Raw genomic sequence first — 26930 nt, 5'->3', positions numbered from 1 at the left:
TATTCAATGTCCAATAGAGCATTAATGATCCAAAACTAACTACACCTCTCAAGAAAATGAATGGTTAGCTTTGAACAAAGCTGTGGGAAGTGGGGAATCAAGGTGATCATTCTGGGATGGGCGAGCAGAGAAATTCTTGAGGTTTCAGAGTGAGAAAATGACCATTTATGGGTACCACTTACCAAAAGAGGAAAGAAGGATGGTGTGAGGGCAAGGTGATAGGCTTAGCTCTGTATTTGTGCCTGCCAAATTTTTATTACACAATTGACAAACCCTTCTGAAATGAATCAAAGATTCAAAACAGCACCTGTGCATGGTACACTGACTGGCACGGCTGATCATTAGAATAGATAATCCCTCAGTAGTCCTCAAATGCCACTATCACCCAAAAACTATTATCTGACCTTCAGAATAACACATGTCAGTGACAGTAGCTCAGGATTTCATCTTATTGCAAAAGTTTTCAAACAATCAAATGCCAGCTACCCACACCATTTCTCTGCTTTAAATGAAAGATTCTACTTATCTAGATTTCTCCTCCTTTGAAAATTCAATATTCTTCAGTTACCTTTATGGTCTTTCCTTCCCCTTCAGTGTAGGGGTTGTGGTAATAATGTAAGCAAAAGATGAGGAAACCTAAAACTAAGTTATAGGACTGTAAATATAAAGAAAAGGATCGGTAACTTAAAAGGTAAATTCAATTTGCCTTGGGGACCAATGGGAAATACTGGAAAATGAGAAGAAAACAGTCTAGTGTGCTTTCAAGGTTTCTAACTCAGATGAGTATGTTGATGGTAGAATCATTCATCTAAATAAGGATTAATGTAGAAGCAACTTCAGAGGGGAAGAAAAATATTTAGTTTTAGTTGAGGTCACAGTGACCTTGAGATATTTATGGGGCATCCTGGTATCTAGGAGACAGAAATATAAACAACTGGAACAGAAGTTGAGGAATATAGATTGGGACAGTTTTAGTGGCACCAGAAATTAGTCGCTTGGATCAAATCAGCCAAGGAGAGTCTCACAGTGAGATGTCTGAGGTATAAATCCTAAGGAATATAATAATTGACAAAACTGTTGCAAAAATAGATATCTGAGAAGATTAAAAAGTGCAGAAAGATGGGGTGGTGATGGCGGGAAAGCCAAGGGAAGAGGAGAGTCTGAAGAAGGAAAGGAAAGCAAACACAGTCTGATGCTTTGAGGCATCCATCAATAAAGACTAAAAAGGATCGTTGCATTTGAGAAGTTCCAGTTTTCCAGTGGCGTCTGAAAAGACAGCTGCATAGGAACAGCAAAGCGAAGTTATGTTGGGGCCAGGAGAAAACTAGAGGTAATAAACTGCCGCCTCAAGTGGAGAGGATTCTTTCAATAATTTTGGTTAAGAAAGGAGGTAAGGAGAGAAATGTAATAGCTTAAAGAAGGAATCAGATTTGGTTTCCAGAAAAATAACAGAAACACTGCTTGGAAGTGAAAACACTTTCGTCCCTTTTTGCCTTTAGGGTCTGTTTGTAAAGTGCTACGTTTTGCACTTTTCAAGAGATTTCTGAAGCTTTGTGTAAAATTTACGTGAGAGCCAATGGTCACCATTTGGATTGATATAAATTAATATGAAAAGATACCATCTCACTGATTTCCACATGACTGAATCTGCTGGAATCCTAAAATTATATTTACATTTAGTTAGCATATATTATTTATTTATTCATGTGAAATTTCTCTTCATAGTATTGTTGAATTAAATATCCAGAAGCATAATAGTAATAACCAAAAGTAACATTTTTCTTGAGCATTTACAATATGCCAGGCACTGTTCTAAGTGCCTGTTCTAAGATATTTAATTTACCTTTACCTCTTCTCCGAGAATCCATGAGGTAGGTCCTATGTTTTATCTCTATTTCATAGAAGCACACGAGGCTCCCTTCCCAACACTTGCGCTTACCAAGTGGCAGAGCTGGGTTCACACCCAGCAGCACAAGAGCCCTTGCTTCTAACCATCGAACCATCTTGCATCTTGTTCCTAAACGGTATCATTACATGTAAAGAGACATCTCTGGTGATAGTGTCTTGTTCTCTGACTTCTCTCTTCATTGTCTTTCAGGAGCTTATTTCTCCCTTCCGAATTCAACTCGACCAATTAAAAAGGATACCCAAGTCATTCGCGTAATTGTACTATTACTCAGACAAATTTAAACTTGGATATGTTTATCCCTCTGTTTAAGAAGGTTCCTTAGCTACTCCAGCTCACTCTCCAGCTGGGAACTGAGGAAGGATCCAATTGGCATAGAAAGGTCATGGACATTAGTCCATTGGGCAGGGTATGTAATTGGGAGATTCTAAAATGATTTCTGATTGTCAGAGTTAGCACTGAGGTCCAGGGGGAAAGCAAATTTATTTCACATGAAAACCATTCAAGACATTTATACAAAAAACGCTGTGAAGAACAAAACTCTTCCTTTGGACTTGAAATCCAAATGTTGAGAGTGTTTCAACAATACAAACAAAACAAAGTGGGAGCTACTTCTCTCCCAGCTTATATTAAATGGATAGGTTACAGTGTGTAGCATGATTGCACACATATTTTTTCAATTTCCGTATTATGAGCTACACAGCCAGCAACACAAAATAATATAAAGTTTAAAATTAAATTAAAAAATATGAAGCCAAAATTCTCCAGTGGAACTGGAACAATATACAGAAAAACTAATGTATGGACGCTATGATAAGAGAGAGAGTTAATGGCTTTCTAAGTGCCCCATAATTCTAAAGGTACACTGCACTAAGATATACAGGTTTTCTTAGCATCATCCATAGATATACTACTTTAAGTAATTCGTAAACCTGACATCAAGTTAGAAATGAACAAGATCAAATCTGAACACATGTTAGTTTCTCACTGAGTATTTAGAAACTAGTAAATAAAGAACATTTAATACTTTTGATTCACAGAACAATATATTGGCTTGGCATGACTTCTTACTAAAATTTTTGGAGACAAGTTAAATGTACTAATTAGAGAAAGGGAAATAATACTTGTTATGAGCCGTTAGGTATCATAATGTACACTAGGAGTATTATGTATGCTGTCTCAGTATTCCTCACTATTCTTCTATCTCTGAAAGTTTCTATTATCACTCCCAATTTGAAAAACAAACAATCGAGGCTTAGAGTTAATAACTAGTCTAAGTTCACTGAGCTAACAAGTAGCAGAGCTGAGACTGGAACCCAGTTCTGTCCGATTCCAAAATTCCTTCCCCTTCAAATGTTCCCTCTGTGAGTAATAAAAACCATAGTCTCTCAAAACTTGGATATAACGGAAAGACAGAAATTAAATAATGGATTTAAATGGCAAAATGTTGAACTCAGCTTTATAATAAGTGGACAAGAACAAATTTCAGTAATGTTCTTGTTTTACATTGAAAAGTGAAATAAGCCATAAAATAAAAACTAATTTGTACGTAGAAACACGTTTACTCAGTTTTGGCACCTGAGAACACAGAATAATTATTAAAAGAGCCACCAATTTTTGAAAGACCATATTGTCGTAGAGTTTGATTTATACTGGAAAAAAATTAATGAAATGTACTACTTAATGACATAACATCAATTGATTATTATACTAATGGAATTTTTAGATAAAGATTACTAAAAGAATATTTTATTTTTGTCTATATGTTTAACATAAAATGGACAGATTGCATTTTTAATAAAAATTATGTGTAAGTTATGATTGTATATTGTACAAAATCCCAACTTAAACTAGTTTAAACAATAAATGAAATGTATTAGCTCATATAATGCAAAAAGATCAGAAATACGACTAGTTTCAGGCAGGGTTGACTCCAAGGGCTCAAAAAAATATTACCCAGAATTTCATTCTTAAGCTTCTCTCTGTTCTGTCCCTTGCTTGACCCTCAGGCTGTCCTTGAGGACCCTCTCAGTCCTTCTAGCAGCAATGCCTTCCATTGATACAGACCTCACGACCTCACCTTTTATTGTTGTGGGAAAAAGCAATGATCTCCGGGTTTCTGCACTGGAGAGACAAAAGTCTCAAATTACTGTACGTTTGTTTCATTGGCTCTGGTTGGACTCCCAGACTCCCCATGATTAGGGGGATGAAATACAGATATTGACATTAAGCCTTTATGGTGGCTCCCCTGTAACTGGGAGTAAATATCTCACTCAAAACACGGTGGACTCAGAATCAGGAAGGGCTAGTATCTCAAAAGAAAACTCAGGGTATTATTAAGATGGGAAAGGGTGTTTAGCATCCTTCAACTTACAAATGTCCAGTAAAACGTGAAAGATTTTTTGTTCAAGACAAGGACATGAGCAGAAGTAATCTCACAGGCTGAAATAATACGCATAACAGCAATAAAATTAATAATTACATTAGGTAATAGATATTGATCGACTACCAAATCAAAAGGTACACACTTCATGTTTTACTTGATTGAAACCTCACAACTACCCACAAAGTTGGGGTTATTGTTATACTTATATTTTACAGATGCGGAAACTGAGACCCAAAATAATTAAGTAATTTTTCCAATATAAAAATAGATGAAAGCCTGCATTACCTCTGTAAATTATGGAAGGGTGCCATCTAGAGGACAGAGAATTTGAAGGAAAATTGCTAGATAGAGATAAGGCTACATTGGTTCAACAAATATTTATTGAGTACCTACTACAAATACTGGGTTGGACACTGGAATCACTCTGCTGAATGATGAAGAAGAGCTAACTGTGACTCCAGCCTGTAAATAGTGTGCCCCATCTACACTTCTCATGGTGCCTTAAAACCACCAAATCTCTCCTGCCTCAGGGCCTTTATACATGCTGTTCTTTCTGGTTTTTAGGAAGTCTCCTAAAATGAGACTTTACATATGTCCTCATCCTTAACATGCATGGTCCATCAATGTCATTATCTAATACCGAAACTCTTTGTGCCTGTCAATTTACAGATTTGTACCATCATATATTGAAGTTTATGCCTCCCAGTGGGCTCTCACTGTTACCTAGGGTCATACAAAGACTCTCTCCTCAGACTCTCTCTTTCTACAATTGCAATTTCAAACCTTAAGCAGTCTCCTAAAATTTTTGACCCTACCATTTTCTCTTACTCTAAAGAGTTACCTTCTCTACCTCTTCATGAGCAAATAAAAATCATTAGATTTTTAACCCTAACCTTAGCCACATTCAATACGGTGGGTGTTCAGAGTCTTGTTTTTACCAAAGAACTTCTCCTTGAATCCAATTAAAAAGTTTCAAAGTGGGCTAACCTGGTTCACCTTCTTGAAGAATTAGAGTTGAAACTAAGGAATTAAGAATACAGTTTTACATGTTTTCTTTTGAAAAGAGATAGAAACGGAGGGGTGCTATGGCTACCTTTCACTGTATGTGCATGGAGTACATTAAACCAGTGTGCATAGATAGAGAATGTAGTGAAAATTTAGAAATAAAACTGAGAGATGCAAACAAGTTACTCTACTCCCAAAATCATTGTTTCACTATATGCTAACTAAGTCGGATGTAAATTTTAATAATTAATTAATTAATTAGTTTAAAAATTACTGTATGAGTTATTCTAAGACTCTCTACTGATTGGATCCAGGCACTTTCTAAGCCTCAGCTATATAGCTTCATTTCCTTGGAGGCACCCCCATAATCGTACAATTAGGCTTATTCTTCTAGCTTTGGTTGGTTTCTGTCACTTCTAAAAATTATAAACCCAAAGCATTGACTTTGTAATTGTTTCTGAAACGCTTTCTCTTCTCCCCATCTCCACTGCCAGACTCTGGTCCAGGCCATCCATCATCTCTTAGCTGGACAACTGCAGTGGCCTTCTAACTAGTCTCCCTACACGCCCTCTTTTCCACCCAGGCAACTCTTGAATGGGATTACAATAGTTCCCTCCGTCCCCCACCACTTATCTCCAGTTTCACTTTCCACAGTTTCAGTGACCCCTGGTTAAGCACTATGGAAGCACATGACCATCCTTCTAATGTAGCTTCGGAAGGTCAATAGCAGCCTAACGCTAGGTCATAATGCTTACATCATTCCCCTCACTTGACTCCATCGCATAGGTGTATCATTCCATCATCTCACATCATCATAAGAAGGGTGAGTACAGAATTGTAAGATATTTTGAGAGAGACCACGTTCACATAACTCTTATTAAAGAATATTGTTGCAATTGTTCTATTCTGTTATTAGTTGTTAATCTCTTACTGTGCCTAATTTATAAATTAAACTTCTTCATAGTATGTATGGATGTATAGGAAAAACACAGTATATGTTGGGCTCAGAACTACTAGTGGTTTCAGACATCCACTGGGGATCTGGAAACATATACCTTGCATACAACGGAACTCCTGTCTTTGTGGATCATTTAATTCCACTACTTAACAATTATCGGTACAACTTTACTTACATATGTTATCACTTAAGATGTAAAGTAATACCTGGGATTTAAAAAATGGAAGATCCATCACAGCAATGTACAAAAGGAGGCCTCAGATATAAGGAGATCTCCGTGCAACAACTCATAGGCAGATTCAGAAAGTACCACTCCGATCTGGAATAAAAGATTGCAGTGTCCTGGATAAGTTGTAGCCAAGAGGAGAGAAAAGGCAATTGGTCATTTATCTGAAGTTCTTGGCCATTTTTTGAGGAATTCTATAAGCTTATCATAAAATTCGAAGGTTAATTAGTAATGGATACAAAGAAAAGAGAAAAGATGAAACAGTAACTCCAGGAAAAAGAAAGAGTTTTATAAAAAAGGAAATGCAGTTATAGTACATTGTCACCTGTAACTCATATTACTGTAGTCAGATAATGTAGATAGTATTTATTTAAGCAGACATTATGACAAAAACTAGAAAAATGAAGAGACAATATACAGAGGAGAAGGAAGCATAGGAATATATTGTGGTTGTGATGTAAGAAACATAAACCCTCATCTTCCAAAAAAGAAAGTCAGTGGGTAATATGAAAATTTGAAAAAGCAAATAATATCAGTATAAGCTAATATGGAGGTATAGTACAAGTAGATACAAGGATAAATATTTGAAGATAAGTGCAGCTAAAAGATTTGGTGGGAGTGGGGGAATGCCTGGGTGGCTCAGTTGGCTCAGCATCTAACGTGGGCTCAGGTCATAATCTCACAGCTCATAGGTTCGAGCCCCATGTGGGACTCTGTGTTGACAGCTGAAAGCCTGGAGCCTGCTTTGGATTCTGTGTCTCCCTCTCTCTCTCTGACCCTCCCCTGCTCACTCTCGCTGCCTTTCCCTCTTTCTCTCAAAAAAAAAAATTTTTTTTTAATGAATTCAAAGAACTACCTGAATGAAAAAACACGAAGGGGATATCTACAAATTTGTTGACTTAAACTTATAAACCTCTATACATCAAAAATCATAAAAAATAAATTTAAAGGTACAGGACAAACTAGAAAATTGTTCATAGTATATAGACAATAGGTATGTATCTATTTTAACATTGAACCTTTCTATCCATTGGGGGAAGAGTTCCCACTTTGTGTGGTATTGACGGGATACAGAGGATGAAGGGGATGACCTCTTAGCAAAGCCAAAAGAATCTCATCTTTTTCAGCTGCAAGGCTGAGATAAACAAAACAAAACCCAATTTTTTCACAGTCGAGAAATGTCAGTGGAGTCAATATCTAAGCCTTAGCAGAATTCTGGAGATAAGGAAAGTGCTGGATGCTGATAAGTGGACTTGAAATGGGGCTACAGATCCCTCTGAGAATAGCTTAGCAACTGAAGGAATTCCTCTTTCCTTGTCTAATAAAGATGTTTTCTCTTTTACTTAAAGGAAGGCCTCCTCTTTACCTGAGACTCTAACCTTGCCCAGGTGGTCCAATTCCCCTCCTGCCCTAACCTCCTGTTCCTCAGAATCAAGAAGAAGGAAGTACAGATTTACAATTCTTAAATAATTGCCAAGCTTTGGGCAAAAATATGGGACTGTATTCATGAAAATGGATATTGGTCATATCCAAGGAGGAAGGAAACATCATTTTAGAGCAGGCTGAATTTATGGTTGTAGTTGAATTTACCAGAGACTGTGAATTGAATATTCTAGCTTAGGTAGCTGGGGGTGAGTTATGAGTACCTGGAATCAGGCCTAAGCTGTACCAGCTGAACTGAAACTTCTTGGTCCAAGAAAAAGGAAGAAAAAGAGAAAGGAATGCAGGAACAGATTTGCTATATGTTACCATTCACCCCCCCCCCCAACCAAGGAGATGCTCCTCTATCACTAAGAAGCTAAAATATGAATTTAGAGGTCATGACAAGCTTTTTCTTTAAATAAAAGACATTAGAGGGGCGCCTGGGTGGCTCAGTCGGTTAAGCCTCCGACTTTCGCTCAGGTCATGGTCTCAATTCATGGGTCCGAGCCCCGCATCGGGCTCTGTGCTGACAGCTCAGAGCCTGGAACCTGCTTCAGATTCTGTGTCTCATTCTCTCTCTCCCCCTCCCCTGCTCGTGCTCTGTTTCTCTCTGTCTCTCAAAAATAAATAAATGTTTAAAAAATGTAAAAGAGATTAGAATCGCAAAGATCTGGCCACAGGGGATGTAGTAAAGACACATTTGTATTGCGGAACTTTTTTTCCTATTATACAGTTATGTGTGTGAAATGATTTGTAGAAACTGGTATGTGCATATGTGAACATGCATTTATGCATACTTGCCAATGATGTAAATTTTCAGTATGTCTTACCACGTGTCACAGTCAGAAATATTTGGGAGCCACTGTTTGCTGGTTTGCAAGTAACCTGGTACATATGGGCTAGCACCAACGAGAGGAGATTCTTCTGAAAGAAGACAGCAGTGTCCAGCAGGACACTGTTAAGTCCAGAAAGACAATGAAAAGGAGAAGCTGGCTTAGTGACAGCTTTTGTCTGTCTGAAGGACACATGACTTGAAGAAATGAACTATAGCAATTCCTGATTAGTGCCATGAGGAGGACAAAATGGCCAGGAATGGGTAATTTTAAAAAAGCCGTTCCCAGGGTCAGCTGGTATTGTTGAACTTAATCAACAGGAAAGAAAGAGCCTGCTAATGGAGGAAGGAGGGAAGACAGTGGGAAGGAAGGAACGTGGATGACTCCTCCTCACGTGACCAGCAAATTCAGCAGTCAGACCTCAAGAAAGAGAACAGGTAGGTAGAACCATTAAAAGCATCAAAAGTTTGGGTCATTCTAACAAATCACCCCAACCACCCAAAGGACTGGCTTTCTGGTAACTGGCCTACATTCATCCTACTCTCATACAACGTTAGCAGAAGAGTGCATTGATACACTCCTGGAAAGCAAATTCGAAATTTGTATCCAAAGAGTATTATAATAAGTCTCTCCTAAGTTCTTTCAGAGCTGCCTCTTGGTTCCCTGTGGTGTGTCTTATATGCTAATACTGTTCAAGATGTTCAAGATGTGGAAAGAGAAGTTAATTCATTGAAAGGGATGCTTCATGGTGTTAGGGCTTAATTCTTTCACAGAACCCCATTGAGAAGGACTGTAGGGCTTCCCGTCTATCACCTTATTCATAGGATCAACAATCCTAGAAAGAAAGAACTATTTTTATCATTTCTAGCTTACAAACAGAGAAAAAAAAACTGAGGCACAGACTAGCCAGGTAAATAGTCTAAGATCTGAGAGTTTGAACTCCGGTTGCCTATTGGTAGAGGTGTTTCATCACAGAAACTATTTGTTTTCCACCAAAATGCTATCACAGCTACTTAGTCATCTAGGGTCAAAATCTGAAATCATACTTTATATAAACACTACCCCAGCCTTCCACAGCCATCCAGAACTCCATGGAAAGCAAATCCTCTTTTATCTCAACCTCCACTTTCCATTCCCAGTTCCTGTCTGCTAGTTCCCAGTCCTCACTATCTGAACTGTTGCAAAAACATCATAACTGCATTAGTCACCGCTGGTCACCTTCTCCTGTAATCAAGTATATATTTCTGAAGAAAATGTTCCTAAATGTGGCCCTGATCCTGTAATTCCTTGCTGATAGATGGATGATATATAGATGATGGATAGATAGATAGATAGATAGATAGATAGATAACATATGGGTAGATTTTTTTTAAAAACCAACTAAACTCTACAGTTTGGCATTTATATGTTTCCAAGCGTTGGTGGCTGCGGTCCACTTTCCCGACATTATTTCTCATTGCCCTCCTCTGTTCCAGATAAATTAAGCCACTCTTTATTTCCTGAAGAAGTTCTGAGCTTTCCTATCCTTTTACTTTTCCTTCCATTGTCTCTGTACAACCAACATCTCCAGGTTGCAAAATCCCACCCATGCATTATCTAACTCAATGTTATTTAGTCTTCAAGGCAATGTGGCTTCATGAAAAGACAAACAATGAACACGGAATGATTAGTTTTCCCAACACGCACATTCCCCAGCCTCCACTACTTCCATGATCTCACAGCAGTTAGTTTCATCCTCCTTTATGTTCCCCTGTTACTTTGACTATATTCATTTACAGAAATTACTACATTCTGCCTTATGTGATAGTTATTTTTTTACCTCATTTTCCTACTAGGCTATAAAATCCTTGAAGGCACAAAACATCCTATTCCTTTTTGATTCATGCCATGAAGTATAAAAAGCTATCACTTAATAAATTAGACATTATGAACACTCACATTGTCAAGTGCAACACAGTTCTGTGGTCACGCCTCTCCTAAAAGTCTACATTATTTGTTGCTCTGAATTCATAAGCTGGGAAGGAGAGGCTGTACAAACTTTTTTGGCTCTGAGATATCATTTGGGAATAGAGACTTCCCAAAAAACCATCTACATTTTTTTCTTTCTTCAGGCACAATCATTTAAAGTCATTCAGGACTTTGCCTATATTTAAGTGATACTATTCCCTTTCTCTATGTTCAATTGGACACCAACATTTATGAGCTAGGCCCCTGTCATCCAATATGGAGCCCTCCTGAGAGGCTATTGACTAACCTAATGTCCAGTCCATATACATGTGCCTTTGCCTCTGACACAAATTCCTGATCCAAAGGATTCCTGTCCATGGAGCAGAACTGGTTTTTATGCTCTACTTGGCTATTATAAGCCATTGAGGAGTCACATGGAAGGAAGTGCTAATGGCCACTTTCCTCAGCTGGGGGTGGGCGTGGGTAGTCCTAGTGCCTAGGGGCCGGGAGTATGGCATGTATATACACTTGCTAGACTCCATTCCAGTTCCAAAAATTTTTGTAAAAATTATTTCATTTTCAAAGAGCTCATTTTCCTATAAAGAGGTCATTTAACAGTGGGAGAAATTAACATATTTCTCACATTTCTAGTTAATTTCTAGCTTGAATTTCTTTTTACTTAGTCTTCTGGATTTTTGTTTTCTCTAAGAAATACACAAGGGGCACCTGGGTGGGTCAGTCAGTTGGGCTTCAGACTTCGGCTCAGGTCATGATCTCTCGGTTTGTGAGTTCAAGCTCCGCATCAGGCTTTGTGTTGATAGCTCAGAGCCTGGAGCCTGCTTCAGATTCTGTGTCTCCCTCTCTCTCTGCCCCTTGCCCACTCACACTCTGTCTCTCTCTCTGTCTCAAAAATAGATAAACATTAAAAAAATTAATAAAAATAATAAATACACTAAAAATATTTATTTTTACTAAAAAATAAATTTTTAAAATGAGGGTGGTAGTAAGATGTTTCCAAAAGAGATAACATTAAACATTATATGTTTACTATTTCACTTCCCATCACTGCTGCTTCTCTGCCCCTCATTGTTTCTGGAAAAGCAAGAACTCAAGAGATCTGTCAGAAAAGCAAGAGAGTGTGATTGAAGTTAGCCATGTCACTGTTCACCATGTAGAACTGGCCTGCCTAACAAACAATGGGAATTACCTTGTGCTCTACCACCGCCCCGGGGCCCCAGAAAAGGGACGTATGAAAGAAATTCAGAAAACAGCAACCAAATTATTAAAGATCTGTGAGGCTGATTTATGAGGCACATTACAAGAGCTAAGTACATGTGGCTTCGCTAAACAATGACTGAATAAAGATGTAATAAATGTTTATGAGTTTATGGAGAACGTAATCACTGAGGAAAGAAGAAGGATAGAGCTGTCCTGTAGGTGGTAACATCATAGTCACTGCTTTGTCTTCATTTCATCTTTAATATGAGGTTCTGTGCATTGTATTTCTCCTGCCTGCTACAGAAACCAGTGCCAAAATAATTTTAAATCTTTCATAAAACTGGAAAATATAAAACAACAACAATGGAAACTTTTATAAAATGTAGGAAGTTTTCTAAATGTATTCTGGGTAGGAGTATTGACTGATAGGTCATAAGAATATCAATCAATTAACAGTCTATCTGAGATAGAGAAGGAGAAATGAGTCTCTGGTGTCACATCTGGGGTGAGGGAAAGGGAGGAGAAATAAATGAAATAATGAAATGAAATGAAATGAAATGAAATGAAATGAAATGAAATGAAATGAAGTGAAGTGAAGTGAAGTGAAGTGAATCCACCCAAGTACTTGCCCCTCATAACCACAGGGAGCTGCCATCTTGATAGGCAGCCAAGACCAGCAACTCATGAAGAGTTTCTAATATGACACCCTCTGACTTCCTCAGAGCCCTTCACGGACACAGGGTCTACTTCAGACAGGGGAACAATCACCAGCCTGTACGCCATCATTTAGACTCAAGCGCTAGGAAAGACAGAGAGAAGGTGCATGTCCAAAGCAGATGGTGATGGTTAATAAGCTGCTACTTAGGGACAAACAGCCTCCAGTCCTTTCTTACCTCAGCTTATGCAGAGAGAGCAGCAAGTGACCAATCTGAAAGCAAGGTGTGCCGGCTCTCAAACTCAAACAAGTGGCCTGACCACCTGTCCATCCTTGGGAGTATTATGGGAACTGTGGCATGCTCCCTGTCCTCAGCGGCTCCTGGGCAGGAGAGGGAGACAGACAGAAACAGTCACACCATTGCTGTTCAATGTATTCAGAGATAGAGGGGGAGAGCATTCAGCGCTAGGCCTGCAGAGAGGACATGAATCTATCCCAGCATGGAGGGTTTGACAGAAGATGTCCTGGACACACCAAAGCATGACGTGATTATCATTAGATAGCTTCCCTTTCAGTTCCCTGGTGTTTTAATGTGGTGATCCTTGACTAGGAGTGTTTAGAGCAGATGGCAGAGTGGGTATGTATTGCTTTGCCTGTTGCACTTGCTTTCTTCTTAAAGAATAATCCCTTCTTTCCTAGGGAATTGTTCTTCCACCCCATTCCAGCTATGTGGTGTTGGCTAATCCCCATTCCTCATTTTTCTTGTCTCCTTCACTTCACCCAGGGTGAACCCATCCGACTCCTCTCCTGGAACTTTCCAAATGGAGCCAAAGGAGAAGGACATTCCTTCTGTGGTGAGAAGGTCACAATGTAAGAGGTTAGGGAAACTTTTTAAGATTGACACTTCCCTTATATGGGAGAAGCTGGTCTGTGGTAGGACAGAGTAAAGCTGACGCCCAAAGGAGCAATGAAAATAGATGGGAGAGGTAGAGTCCTGATAGTTGTGAGGCCCGGAGCAGGGCGGCCCCTGATGCCTGTTCAGTGCTGTGTGAACCACCACAGCATCCCTGCAATGTCCTCTTGCTGAAGCTGGTTCCAGTTTGGTTTCTACCATTTGCGATCAAGAGTCTCACGTTAGCCACAACTTCCTGACATTTTCATCCTTATCTTTGATTTCGCATTTCTCCTCTCCTCTTCCCCCTTTCCAAGAAGAGTCAGCGCGGCCTCAGTGCCAGCAATTTCTCCTGACTCTGGCTATTCAGATTTTGAAAACCTGGCCGATATTCTTGCTTCTGGCTCTGCCTCTAGTTTTTCCATATCGATAGGTTTCTCAAAATCAGCTCCCATTTCAAAGCACAGTAAAATGGTGTCTACCAAGAGCCTTCACCAGAGAATCCAGCTGAGTAGGCCAAGGGTAGGGCTTAAGAATCTATAGTTTCAAAAAACACACACTGGTTGATTGTGATGTCCAGCCAGAGGGAAGCATGTCTCGTCCAGATGACCCAAGAAGCCTGTCAACTTGGAGAGTATGGGAGTGTCCTAGACATGGCCCAAATTAACTGTTCAGTCTCTTGTCAAGCTTCCAGAACTGCCCAGTCTGGTTACCTCAAAGAAAGCAGAATGATTGCAGGCTTGGCAATAGGTAATGGCTGTTTCCAGCCGCTCTAAGAACTATCCTGAAGGGGCTTGCGATGACATCACCATGGGGCACGGGCCTTACAGGGCAGCCCTGGTCCCTAATACGAGCTGCCTTTGATTTCCTTCATGCTGGAGATGGATGAAGTAGAGGAAATTTGTTTCTTTTTAAAGTCTAGAGTTACATCACGAGACTGTATAATCTTTCTTATAAAGTGTCTTTCCAATGTGGCTATCCTCAAAGGAGCTGGGCATCATTATCCCAGAGGCAGCAGCCAAGTTGAAGTGCGGGGGAGAAGTTTTCCTCTGGTCCATCGAGCAATATCACCTTCGGAGCCGTAAAAACCGCTCTGAATCTCAGGAGGGATGACCAATAATGAAAATGGCACCGCAGCCCTTCTTTAAAGGTGGCGGAGGGAGAGTGGTAAGGGAGAGCCCCGCTTTGCTGCAGGGGTCAGCCAAGTAAAGCACCGACCGGCCTCACTCCTTACCTAACTCACTGAGGTTCGAACAGCGGCTGAGCTGAACCTGCCTCTCCAACTCTCAGTGGCTCTTGGATTTTGGCATGTGTTGATATATCTCAGGCAGTGATACAACAGGTGTTTCAAGGCTTTCTTCCAAAAGGAAAAAAGTTTGTATTTACCTCTTATATTTTTATGTTCTTATGTTTTAATTGTATTTCTTCCAAGCCTGCGGAAATCGGGGGTTTAGGAATGGGGTGGGGGGAGCATTTGGAATGCTTAGAATCAAAGGAACTTTGCCATTTGGCCAGAAGTATCCAGAAACCGAACGCTGCGCTGCTGCCATGCTCTGCTTTGCTTTTTCTTTTCTCGCTTTTTCCCTCCACTTTCTTTCTTCTCCCTTTCTGCTTCCCTCCCTCCTCTCCTCTCCTCCCCCTCTCTGAACACATTCAGAGAGTGCCCTAAACGGTGACAAACTTGCATGTGCTTCCCTTATGACTAACCCCCTGGGCCTCTCGCCAACCCCCCCCCCATGGCCCCGAACCGCAGGCACCCCTGGAGGAGAGCCCCCCGTTTGCCTGGAACGGCCAGCGCGCAGCGTGGTGGGGAGTGCCGGTGTCTCGGTCCTGGGGGAAGGCAAAGCGGCTTCCAGGAGGAAACGGGCGTTTCCTTCCCACGCGCTCGAGCGAGCCCTGGGTCCCGGCCCCGAGACTCCACCCTGCCCCTCCCGGCGCTTCGGGAAAAGCCAGTCGCCACACACAGGCACACGCAGGCCCCGGGGCCGCGCCCTAAGGAGAGCTGCACGCACGGCCAATTGCCATGGCAACCCCGGGGTTCGTTCCATTCCCCACCCCGCAGATCCCCCCTCCTCCTCCCGCCTGCCCCGCAGCCAACCGGCTTGAGCGCGTCCTGGGAGCGCGCTATAAAACCTGCGCGGTGCCGCCGGGGAACAGAGGCGGGCGCCGGACCTGCAAGCGGGGCCAGCCGGGCCGATCTGGGGCGCCGAGTGTCGTTTCGTCAAGGCGGGAGGGAAAAGCCTGATCATGCAGAGTGTGCAGAGTCTGTCGAAGCGGTGCCTTTGCCTGGCCTTTCTGCTGCTCCACGTCCTGGGACAGGTGAGTGGCGCACCCCTAAGGTGCGTCTGGCTACTTCGCCCGGCTGGGTGGCCACTGCCCGGCGCCCGGGTGGCTCTGCCTTCGGGTCTTCCCTGCTGAGAGCTTTCTCTTCGTCCCGCCCGCACCAGGTCGCTGCGACCCAGCGCTGTCCCGCCCAGTGTCCGGTGCTCTGTCCCAAGACGCCGCCAACCTGCGCCCCCGGGGTGAGGGCCGTGCTGGACGACTGCTCCTGCTGCCTGGTGTGCGCCCGCCAGCGCGGCGAGAGCTGCTCGCTGCTGCAGCCCTGCGAGGAGAGCCGCGGCCTCTCCTGCGACCGCAGAGCGGACCCCAGCGCGGCCACCGGCATCTGCATGGGTAATCTGGCCCGCCTCCTGCCCTCTGCTCCCGCAAGCTGCCCCTTTCCTCTCCTCCTCTTCCCAGAGGGTGACATGCAAAGAATAATAATGGTGATGGTGCAGTAGGTGATGTTTGTGGAGCGCTGACTGTGCGCCAGGTATGGTTGGGGCGGGGCGGGGTGGGGGTGCTTGCGGCTTTGGGGAGCGCCAGAAGCCGGAGAGGAGCCCTGCCCACAAAGGTGAGAAGCATTCATCGCTTGCCTCCCTGGAGTGGAATCTAGATAGACGGGCAGCAGAGCAGAGTTTAGGACCAGTGAAATCATTTCCTTTGGACATTTCCAAGGGGATGCTTGAGGGTGACGGAATCTTGGGCTTACTCACATGCTCACAGTTCTCCAGCAGGTTTGTTTTCACACCTGTGATCGTCCTATTTGAGCTCAAACAGCCCCTGGTCTCCTGGGACCACTATGTAACCCCAGTCTGGGCTGTGAATAAAATAAAATGCAGGCAACGCACCAGCCCAGGCTGGTGAGACGTAATCGTTGGGGGATCGTTTTTCCACGTGGTGCACCATTTAGTCCGAGCCTGCCTTGCATCCCCTCCACCCCTATAAGAGGGCTTAGAATAGGTAGGCTTTTACTTTCTTCTCTAAGCTAGTGATGAGTTATCGTGGTGAGTGCCAAGGGATCCTAGCACCCTTCCCGATTTGGCCTGTTAACCTGTTTGGAGAATACGAAGTGCCAGTTTTTTCTCTTTAATTTGAAGCCGCCGGAGTAGGAGAACCCAAGGAGGTTCTAGCCAAATGGCTTTATGATTGGGAACCGTGGCTGTGGACCCTTGGGAGTGTCACTTCTTAGTTTTGCTCCTCTTTCCTCATCTGCAGACTAAGTGGCCAGATGGGATGGTCTTGGAGGTTTCTTCTTGCTCTGGGAGGTCTCTGGGAGGACATCTCTCTGCCAGAGATAAAGGAACAGATCACTTCACCTAGGAAAAGAAGGACCTGGGGTTTGCGTGTAGCTTATACAGCTTCCCCTCCACACGGTGTTTTTGTGTTTTCTCTCTGCCCTTCCCTCTCTGCCTTGCTCTCCCAATGCCCTAGCGGTAGAAGGAGACAACTGCGTGTTTGATGGGGTCATTTACCGAAGTGGAGAGACCTTTCAGCCAAGCTGCAAATACCAATGCACCTGCAGAGATGGGCAGATTGGCTGCGTGCCCCGCTGCGAGGAGGACCTGCTCCTGCCCCAGCCTGACTGCCCAGCTCCCAGGAAAGTCGAAGTGCCCGGGGAGTGCTGTGAAAAGTGGATCTGTGACTCAAACGAGAAGGGGGAATTGGGAGGCCTTGCCCTTCCAGGTAAGAAGCTCAGAGATACCTGACGGCGATCGGTGCCCAGGTTAAATGCAGGCAGGAGGCATGGGTCCTCTCCAGGATTTGCGAGGAGAAACTGGCCTCAGTTTCCGGCCATTCACTTGTGGATTCCAGCATGCCCACTGAGATCAAACACATCACGTGCTGGAATCCTAGCCAAGTTGTTGAAGTATGCACACTGGTGCTCCTAAAGAGAACCTGCTGCATTCAGTGGTTCTTTTGAGCAGGGGGACTGCTTTTGTCTTATTGGATGACTACTGTTTGGATTTTAGTACACCCCGTTTGACCCTCAATAACCGCAAAGGTAATATATATATATATTATATATGCATATATAAAATTATGTTTTTATTATATATAATATATATTATATATATATAAGTGATATTTTTCTGGACTCTGTGTATTACCTTGTGCTCTCAAGTAGCATCCCTAACGAATGCTACTTTTCCCTGAACAGGTATCCGAGAGATATGTCACCTTTCTGGGTGCTATAGGGTCAAGGATCTTTGTTTTGCTTTGCTTTTTGTTTTATCATTTAAGGGAAATCTTTTTTTTTTTTTTGAAAAAAAAATTCAAGAGCCAGTAGAGACTATTTTAGAAGCCATTAATCAGCCAGATTATTTATACTGGCAGTCCATGGAGCTTTCCAGTTGTCTGAGGTCAGAAATGATCAGCCATGACTTACAGAGAGGAAAACTGCCATGTAGAAGCAAGAGCCCCAAGCCATACATATTAAGTGTTGAGACAGAACTTTTTGTAATCAAAGTCCAAGTGTCTATATCCCATAATGCAAACAACTAGTTTTACCAGTCTATGGCTAAGTATTGCTTTCATCACTATTTTGAGTTGGTAGGTTCTAATTGCTCATCCAATTAAAATTTCATCGTGATCCCTTTTCTGTATAAAATCACATTTTGAAAACACTACAGTTTATGGAATGGTCATTGATGCTGTGCTGTTCTACATTCTTGAGGCTACTAGGCCTCTTTAAGACAGACTATCCCATGCTTCTTAAGGAAAATTCGACAGTCATGCCACAAAGATTTCTTAAAGGCCTACGCTGTGCCGGTATTGTGCTACCTCTTTAGGGTTTATAAATACAGAGATCCAGTTCTGGCCCCTGAAAGCACCTGAGTTCAGTAGGTACAAAATTGAATGAGACCCTCTTTCCAATGGTGGTTGAAAGGACCACTCAGCAATCCCCATGGTTTACTCAATACGGCCGCCTTGATTTGTACATCCCACAGCCTACAGGACAGAAGCCACTCTGGGTGTTGCAGTCTCTGACTCCAGCATCAACTGCATTGAGCAGACCACGGAGTGGAGCGCATGCTCCAAGAGCTGTGGCATGGGCTTTTCCACCCGGGTCACCAACCGAAATCCACAGTGTGAAATGGTGAAGCAGACTCGGCTCTGCATGGTGCGGCCCTGTGAACAGGAACACAAGCAACCAACAGATAAGGTAGGATCCTGGAGGTAGCCAGAGGAGGTCGCGTTGCCTGACGGGCATCTGGGCTCTAGAAAGTCACTGTGACACTGTGGTACTTGTCGACTCAGAGGTCAGCTCTAGCTGGACGTGATGAACCCCAGAGGAAAGGCAGAGAGGTTCCTGAAATGAGTGAGTTTACCTTGCTTTTTTTCTCTTTAATGTAGTGAAATATCCCAAGCAACTTACCACCCGTCCACAGGTAAAGAGGGCAGAGCCCCAGTTGAGAATGATCTGGCAAATCTCATTGCATACCTGGAAAAAAAAAAGGTGGCTCAGTTGCCGAACACAGTTGATTTGAGAGGTCGTTTCTGACTTCAGTTTTTTTTAACCCCTTAGGCTTGATCTACAGGAAGCACAGGCCAGAAACCATGTCTTCCTTACTCAACCCTCAGTCCCCAATATCCTACCTGTGCATATTGTGTGCTTGATATACAATTGGTGACAAATAAATGAATGGGTGTCTGGGAATTATTTTCAGTATTTTAAAGAGTCTAGTAGGAATAGTCTATTTGCCAGCATAAGGCGATATGTGCCAAATAAAATAGCACATTTCTTTCCTTTTTTGCTGGAATTATATCAACTCAGTATGTTAACACCGAGTATAAGGCATATGGATCAGAGGCTCTGATTGTTTCCTGATGACATCACAGGCCATGTTACCAGAGCCCTAGATCAGATCAATGCAATACCCATATTGAACCATTAGATGGAAATTTGTACAAACTTAATGCCAAAATAAAAGTTTCTAGCAATGAAAGATTTACATAGCTCCACACTGAAGCAATGTCATCTAATGCTTAAAGGTGCAACCCTGGAACCAGACAGCCTAAATCCTGGCTTCCCTCGTGAACTAACTGTGGGATCTGGGCCCATTTTCTTAGCCTCTAAGTCTCAATTCCTTCCCCCATATAATGGAGCCATTGATAGTACCTGCCTCAAAGTTGTCATGAAGATTAAGTAGAAGGAATTTGCAAAGTGTCTGGGCATTGATTACTCTGTTAACATTAGGCATCATTATTTAGCGTTAGGCCTCATTTCTACTTGTTGCTCAAATGAGGGTCTCTAGTGGTCATATTAGTTAAACAGCTACTTAGCTATGTGACCTGGGGGTCCATTCTAATTTATGCTTCTTCCACCAATTTTGTTTTTTCTTTTTAATTTTTTTAATGTTTTATTTATTTCTAGGAGAGAGAGAGAGACAGCGTGGGCAGGGGAGGGTTAGAGAGAGAGGGAGTCACAGACTCTGAAACAGGCTCCAGGCTCTGAGCTGGCAGTCAGCACAGAGCCCGACGCGGGGCTCGAACCCACGAACCTCGAGATCATGACCTAAGTGAAAGTCGGACGCTTAACCGACTAAGCCACCCAGGTGCCCCTTCTTCCACCAATTTTGAAAGAACTCCTAGAAGCATCTTATCTCTAAAATTATATGCTAGAAGCTGCACGTCCCCACACTTAGGGGAATTCTATTCTTTCTTTTTTATTTACAAAATTTTTAATATTTTCATTTATTTTTGAGACAGAGAGAGAGTATATGAGCAGGGGAGAGGCAGAGAAGGAGACACAAAATCTGAAGCAGGATTCAGGATCTGAGCTGTCAGCACAGAGCATGATGCAGGGCTTGAACTCATGAACCCTGAGATCATAACCTCAGCCAAAGTCAGACACTTAACCACTGAGCCACCCAGGCACCCCATATACTTAGGGAATTCTAACATACCTGTTGCACAGTTATGTAGATCCACCCACAAAGCCACTTTTGTCCCTCCTTCTGTCTCTGTTCCCCTCTCTGGTCTGTCTCTCTGCTTCTGTCTGTCTGTCTGTCTATCTCTCTCTCTCACTTTCTCTCTCTCTCTCTCTCTCTCTCTCTCTCTCACACACACACACACACACACACATACACATGTGCACACACTCAGATGTTACTGATCTTGAACCTTTTTTGTGGACATTGTCAAGAATATACTCTACACATTAAATATGGAAAGATAAGAACCAAGAGGTCCTTACTATAGTCAAGGACACACTTGCTTCCTTATTAAATAAGGCGTTTCCATGTCATGCCTCTAAAATTTTGCTTTTTCTTTGTTTCTTTTGCCAAAATGTATATTTTTTCATGTAACTTGCACCCAGTTTAGTATTAGGAGGTATTATATTTGAGATACATACATTTCATAAAGACTCCAAAGTTTATTTGGAGTCTAGGGAAATACTAGCATAATAATCATTACTTCCTAACACCAAAGAGATGTTTCAGTGTGAGCCACTGTTTCTCAAAGCATGGTCCCACAGACTAGCAGCAGCATCTAAGAACTCATTAGAAATGTAAGTTATTAGGGCTCACATCAGACCTATTGAACTAGAAACCATGGGTGTAAGGCCCAACAATCTGTCTTTTAGCAAACTTTCTAGAAGAAGCTGATGTACAATAAAGTTTGAGCGCCACTGATTTAAGAGAATCCCAAGACTCAGCAGTCCATAGCTGTGGACTGTGCCTAAGAAAGTGAAAAGCAGAAATGAATTGTGGCAAATTATGTGAAAAAAATCTAAGTGGGAAATAAACATAGAGTCAATGTTGTCCTGAATGATCAACATGGGGGTTCCTCACCAACCATTACTAATGGGACATTGAATAAATTCTCCACCTACCTTGCCTTCATGGAAAATAACCTTAATATCCCATTGTCTTAGATGTTCCTGAGGTTATAGTATATTAGAAAGATTGGGCTTGTGTCAGACATTCATCCAGTAACTAGATATTTCTGGTGATGTTAGCCTGGTGAGACTCCAGTTACTCATCTGTGAATCTTGGGTAATTGTTCCTGATGTGAATAACAGATCCTTGTAGGAGTGAATGTTGTTAATAAGGTTAAGTGAGTTATGTCTGAAAAGTATTTGAAACATTAGTAGGTGTGTGATGTTGCCAGGTATATTCCTTTTCTCTTTATAACACCTAAGAATGCATTGGCTAAAAGAATGTCAAAGGCTGTTCCAGTGCCTTGAAAAAATAGCTTTCTTTATCATACATACACTTTTACCCTCATGCTTATCGCCACAAGGTCAAAAGATGGTTGTGTATGATTAGGTCAGGTTTTCACATTAAAGAAAAGAAAATGAATCCAGGAAGCAATAAAGAACTACACCTGTCTGAAGGGCAAAGGGTTTCCCAGAATCCCTTGGTTTATGTATCATTGGCCAGAACTTTAGCACCAAGCCATTTGGAGCTCCCAGATATTCTGGGGAAGCAGATACTTTCAGCTGACCAAACTGCCCAAACAAAACTAATGTATGCCAGCCAAGAAGAAAGCACAATGGATATTGGGTAGGCACCTAGCAGTTTAATCCATATCCATATCCTTAAAATAGTTCCTTGGAGAAAAGATAGTTGCAAATGACATATCAGATAAAGGGCTAGTATCCAAAACTCTCTAAGGAACTCACCAAACTCCACACCCGAAAAACAAATAATCCAGTGAAGAAATGGGCACAAGACATGAACAGACACTTCTCCAAAGAGGACATCCAGATGGCCAACAGACACATAAAACGATGCTCAAAATCACTTATCATCAGGGAAATACAAATTAAAACCACACTGAGATACCACCTCACGCTGGTCAGAGTGGCTAAAATGAACAACTCAGGAGACTCTAGATGCTGGCGAGGATGTGGAGAACCAGGCACCCTCCTACACTGTTGGTGGGAATGTAAACTGGTGCAGCCCCTCTGGAAAACAGTGTGGAGATTCCTCAAAAAAATTAACCGTAGGGGTGCCTGGGTGGCTCAGCCAGTTGGGCGTCCAACTTCAGCTCAGGTCATGATCTCATGGCTCGTGGGTTTGAGCCCCACGTCAGACTCTGTGCTGACAGCTCAGAGCCTGGAGCCTGCTTCTGATTCTGTCTCCCTTTCTCTCTGACCCTCCCCTGGCTCATGCTGTCTCTATCTCTCTCTCTCAAAAATAAATAAAACATTAAACAAATTAACTGTAGGACTCCCCGAGGACCTAGCAATAGCACTGCTAGGAATTTACCCAAGGGAGACAGGAGTGCTAATGCATAGGGGCACATGTACCCCAGTGTTCATAGCAGCACTTTCAACAATAGCCAAAACATGGAAAGAGCCTAAGTATCCATCAGCTGATGAATGGATCAAGAAGATGTGGTTTATCTATACAATGGAATTATCTATACAATGGAATGCTACATGGCAATGAGAAAGAATGAAACCTGGCCATGTGTAGCAACGTGGATGGAACTTGAGGGTGTTGTGCTGAGCGAAATAAGTCAGGCAGAGAAAGACAGATACCATGTGTTTGCATGTATAGGAGGATTAGGAGGAACTTAACGGAGGACCGTGGGGGAGAAGAAGGGGAAAAATAGTTGGGGAGAGGGAGGGAGGCAAACCATGAGAGACTCTTGAATGCTGAGAACAAACTGAGGGCTGATGGGGGTGGGGGAGAGGGAAAGGGGAGTGATGGGCATGTAAGAGGACACTTGTTGGGATGAGCACTGGGTGTTATATGGAAACCAACTTGACAATAAACTATTTTTTTTAAATGGTCCCTTGGAGGAATGGTAGCCATTCCATGAATCACTCCTTTTCTTTTTTCTTAGAAAGGAAAGAAGTGTCTCCGTACCATGAAGTCACTCAAAGCCATTCACCTACAGTTCAAGAACTGCACCAGCCTGCACACCTACAAGCCCAGATACTGTGGGGTTTGCAGTGATGGCCGGTGCTGCACCCCCCATAACACCAAAACCATCCAGGTAGAGTTCCAGTGCTCCCCAGGGCAAATCATCAAGAAACCAGTGATGACCATCGGAACCTGTACGTGTCACAGCAACTGTCCTCAGAACCATGAGGCCTTCCTCCAAGAGTTAAAGCCAAACACCAGCAGAGGGGAAATGTAAGATGTGTTCCTTGAGGAGCGTACCTACAGAGACAAACTGTAGCTACCCACCATCAAACGAATATAAGAAAAATTAGGAAGAATTATTACTTTACCCCTGAGTCCTATGTATTGCCTATGGTCATATGAGGTCAGTTATATCTGTCTTTTTTTTTTAATGAAAGATCTGATTAACTGTAAACTTGAAATCAAGTTAAGCTCAGGATAGTACTTAGGGATGACTTACTTTTCTGTGGTATTGACTACAAATGAAAATTTCTATAAATTTAAGAAATCAGATATGTATTTTTACCATATAGATGATCACATTACACTCATCTTACTTTGTTATACACTAGTGCAATATCAAGAAAATGTCACTGTCATGAATGTCACAGTGAAGTTCAATATCATACTGAACATGCTGTCATACAAATATCTTGGCATATATCTTTGACTTGACAGGCCACTGTGGCGCTCTCCTTTTGAGTAGCTCAACTCTGAACTTCCAAGTTCAGGATCCAAGGAAATGTGTAGCTATTCAATTTGAAATCCAGAGACTATTAGTCTTCTGTTTCGTTGCACCCTAGGAAGCAAGCTCTATCTACAGGAATGGAATGTTTGTTAGTTAAGTGGACTGGTGTGATAAACTTGCTCCATTTCAGACGAGTTGACTCCTTTCCAAAGAAAGAAGCTAAACAGAAAACTCCCCCTAATGCAGAAAGGACCAGGCAGCTCAGCCCTTCCATTTCTGTATGCTGGAGGTCTGGGGCTCACCACTTTCTCCTTCAGAAGAAGCAGAACATATCAACAGAGATTTTCTCACCCTACTGTTGAGTAGACTGGGGCCCTTTGATGACTTTCAAATGTGCTGGAAGTAGATTTTGAAAAAGAAGAACAAAATCAACATGACTGTGGTGGTAAAATACTGTAAATTTTATGGGAGCTTGGAATTATTGTAGACATGCCTAAAACTTATCCTTGGACCCTAATTATGCAAACTCACGAAACAGGATATATGAGTATACATATGTGTATCTAATTTGTCAAGCTATAAGATAGGCTGCAAACTTAAATGTATACATTCTTTTAATGTCACCATGTGTGTTCAGCTTTTCTCTTTTAAAGTATTTATATATAAATTATACATTTTTAAAATATTCTTTTTACTTTCTCTATTTGTCAGACATCACTAAATAAACACAATTTTATCAATGTGTGACTCTGCTATCACTTATATGCTTATGAGTTGTTCGTTGAAAATATAAATAATGGATGGACCTAGAGAGTATAATACTAAGTGAAATAAGTCAGACAAAGACCAATGTCATATGGTTTCACTCACATGTGGAATTTAAGAAACCAAACAAAGAAAAAAAGAGACAAACAAAAGAAACCAGACTCTTAAATACAGAGAACACAGCGGTGGTTGTCAGAAGGACGGGAGTCAGGGTGTGGGTGAAATAGATAGAGGGGAGTAAAAGTACATTTCTCATGATGAACACTGAGTAATGGATAGAATTGTTGGCTTCTTATGTTACACATCTGAAACTAATATAACACTATATCTTAATTATATTTCAATATTAAAAGGAAAATATAAGTATAACTAAAATTAACAAATTCAATCAGACACCAAGTACAGCATCTATTGAAAACAATTCAGCTCTGTTTAAATGAGCTTGCAATTTCTTATCAGAAGGGAAACAAAAGACAGTTCTTGCTGAGTTAGGTGATCTCTATTGCCAAGGCCTCAGATATTCTCCACACTGTTTACTCAAGCCCACGTCTTAAGCCCTGATATTTTTTTCTGGACAACCTGCTAGACACATCTATGTATTAAAAATTGAACATGGACCAACCAAAACTTGCCTCCTTGGCTTCATTCTTGAATCACAGGGCTCTCCGTCCTCCCAATTACCCACCTTAAACCACCAGCATTATCTTGATCAACCTGCTCTTACCTTGTGTCCAGAAAAGCATATTTCCAGGGGCAATGCAAAGCTCAGCAGTGACCAGGACTGCCTCTGGGCAGCGGGAGGGTCAGAGCTAATATACCCTTTATGTTAAAGTTTCTGGTGGATGCAATGGTTCTATAGTTCTATAGTCTATAGTTCTCCCATAATTTAAAAAAAAATCATATTCCCAACTTTATTTCCCCTTACCTGCAGCCTCCTTCCTTACCCATTTATCTAGTAAGTTTCTATTTGTCCCTTAAGATAGACTGGAAAGCCAATTTGATTTCTAGAGTTTAGTCAAAAGAAATTATTGAGGACAGCTAACATTTACTGTACACTTATTTGTGCTGAGCAATTTCCTTCATTAACAGCCTTTAATTTAAGCCCAATGGCCTTGTGAAGAAGGCATTCCTCCCATGTTACACATGAGTAAACTCAAAAATTTTTAAACAAATGGTTAAGAAGAAACCAGAGGATCTAGAACTCAAGCCAAAGTCCTTTTGCGTCTGCTTCAAGTTATCACATGGATCCGTGCGAAGATAATCTATCTGTGAGACTGCTCAGTCCAGTATTTTCCATAATGGCAAGATGGGAACATCCAAAGGTCCAATCATGTAGATTTGCTTGGATAAATCTTGGTACAGTCATTATGATGTAGAACAAAGTTACCTTTAAAATGAAAATGTCAGAAAATACATCCCCAAACAAGGTGTAGAACTATGAAAAAAGTGGGGTTTGTTCAAGAATATCTATGAACACAAATGTAAAACCAACGAGAGACAATGTGCAGTAAAGTATTATACTGTCATGCCAAGTCAGGGCCCCTTTTTCCCTTGTATTTTCATTTTGTAACTGAAAACATACCTTTAAAAGTGAGGGTGGAGGGTAGGGGGTTGGTGGTGAGGTGATGAGGGGAAAGGGCAAGGCTAAATGCAGAGATCCCTTAGAGCAAATTTCCCTCCTACCTCTACTCATTCATGCTGAATTGGCTACTCTTTCCAGCATCCAAAACACTTGTTATTGCAATAAACCATCTAAGAAAAAAAAAAACACAACACTTGTTATTGCATTCATTTTGTTCATTCAAAAAATACTTAGTGACTGCTTCTGGGTGCGTAACATTGTTT

The 26930-nt window shown here is 41.8% G+C and overlaps 1 protein-coding gene across 1 annotated transcript; it reads left to right on the top strand.

Annotated features, from left to right (window-relative positions):
* The first annotated feature begins 15621 nt into the window (after window positions 1-15621).
* CCN3 (cellular communication network factor 3) lies at window positions 15622-25015 on the top strand. Its single transcript, XM_039227235.1, has 5 exons — window positions 15622-15767; window positions 15896-16121; window positions 17202-17453; window positions 18719-18933; window positions 23571-25015. The coding sequence occupies exons 1-5, from the start codon at window positions 15696-15698 to the stop codon at window positions 23865-23867; spliced, it is 1062 nt and encodes a 353-aa protein (XP_039083166.1). The 5' UTR covers window positions 15622-15695; the 3' UTR covers window positions 23868-25015.
* Window positions 25016-26930: the final 1915 nt, after the last annotated feature.

This window comes from Hyaena hyaena, unplaced genomic scaffold, assembly GCF_003009895.1.
Source record: "Hyaena hyaena isolate Hyena2069 unplaced genomic scaffold, ASM300989v1 scaffold_26, whole genome shotgun sequence".
NCBI lineage: Eukaryota > Metazoa > Chordata > Mammalia > Carnivora > Hyaenidae > Hyaena > Hyaena hyaena.
This window is presented reverse-complemented; position numbering and strand designations above follow the sequence as displayed.

What these genes read in the sequence shown, in the direction of transcription:
- CCN3 (XM_039227235.1), top strand. Translation starts at nt 15,696, where the DNA reads ATGCAGAGTGTGCAGAGTCTGTCGAAGCGGTGCCTTTGCCTGGCCTTT. An exon ending in GGCCACCGGCATCTGCATGG is followed by an intron (nt 16,122 to 17,201) that starts GTAATCTGGCCC and finishes CCAATGCCCTAG; the next exon opens with CGGTAGAAGGAGACAACTGC. An exon ending in ACAAGCAACCAACAGATAAG is followed by an intron (nt 18,934 to 23,570) that starts GTAGGATCCTGG and finishes CTTTTTTCTTAG; the next exon opens with AAAGGAAAGAAGTGTCTCCG.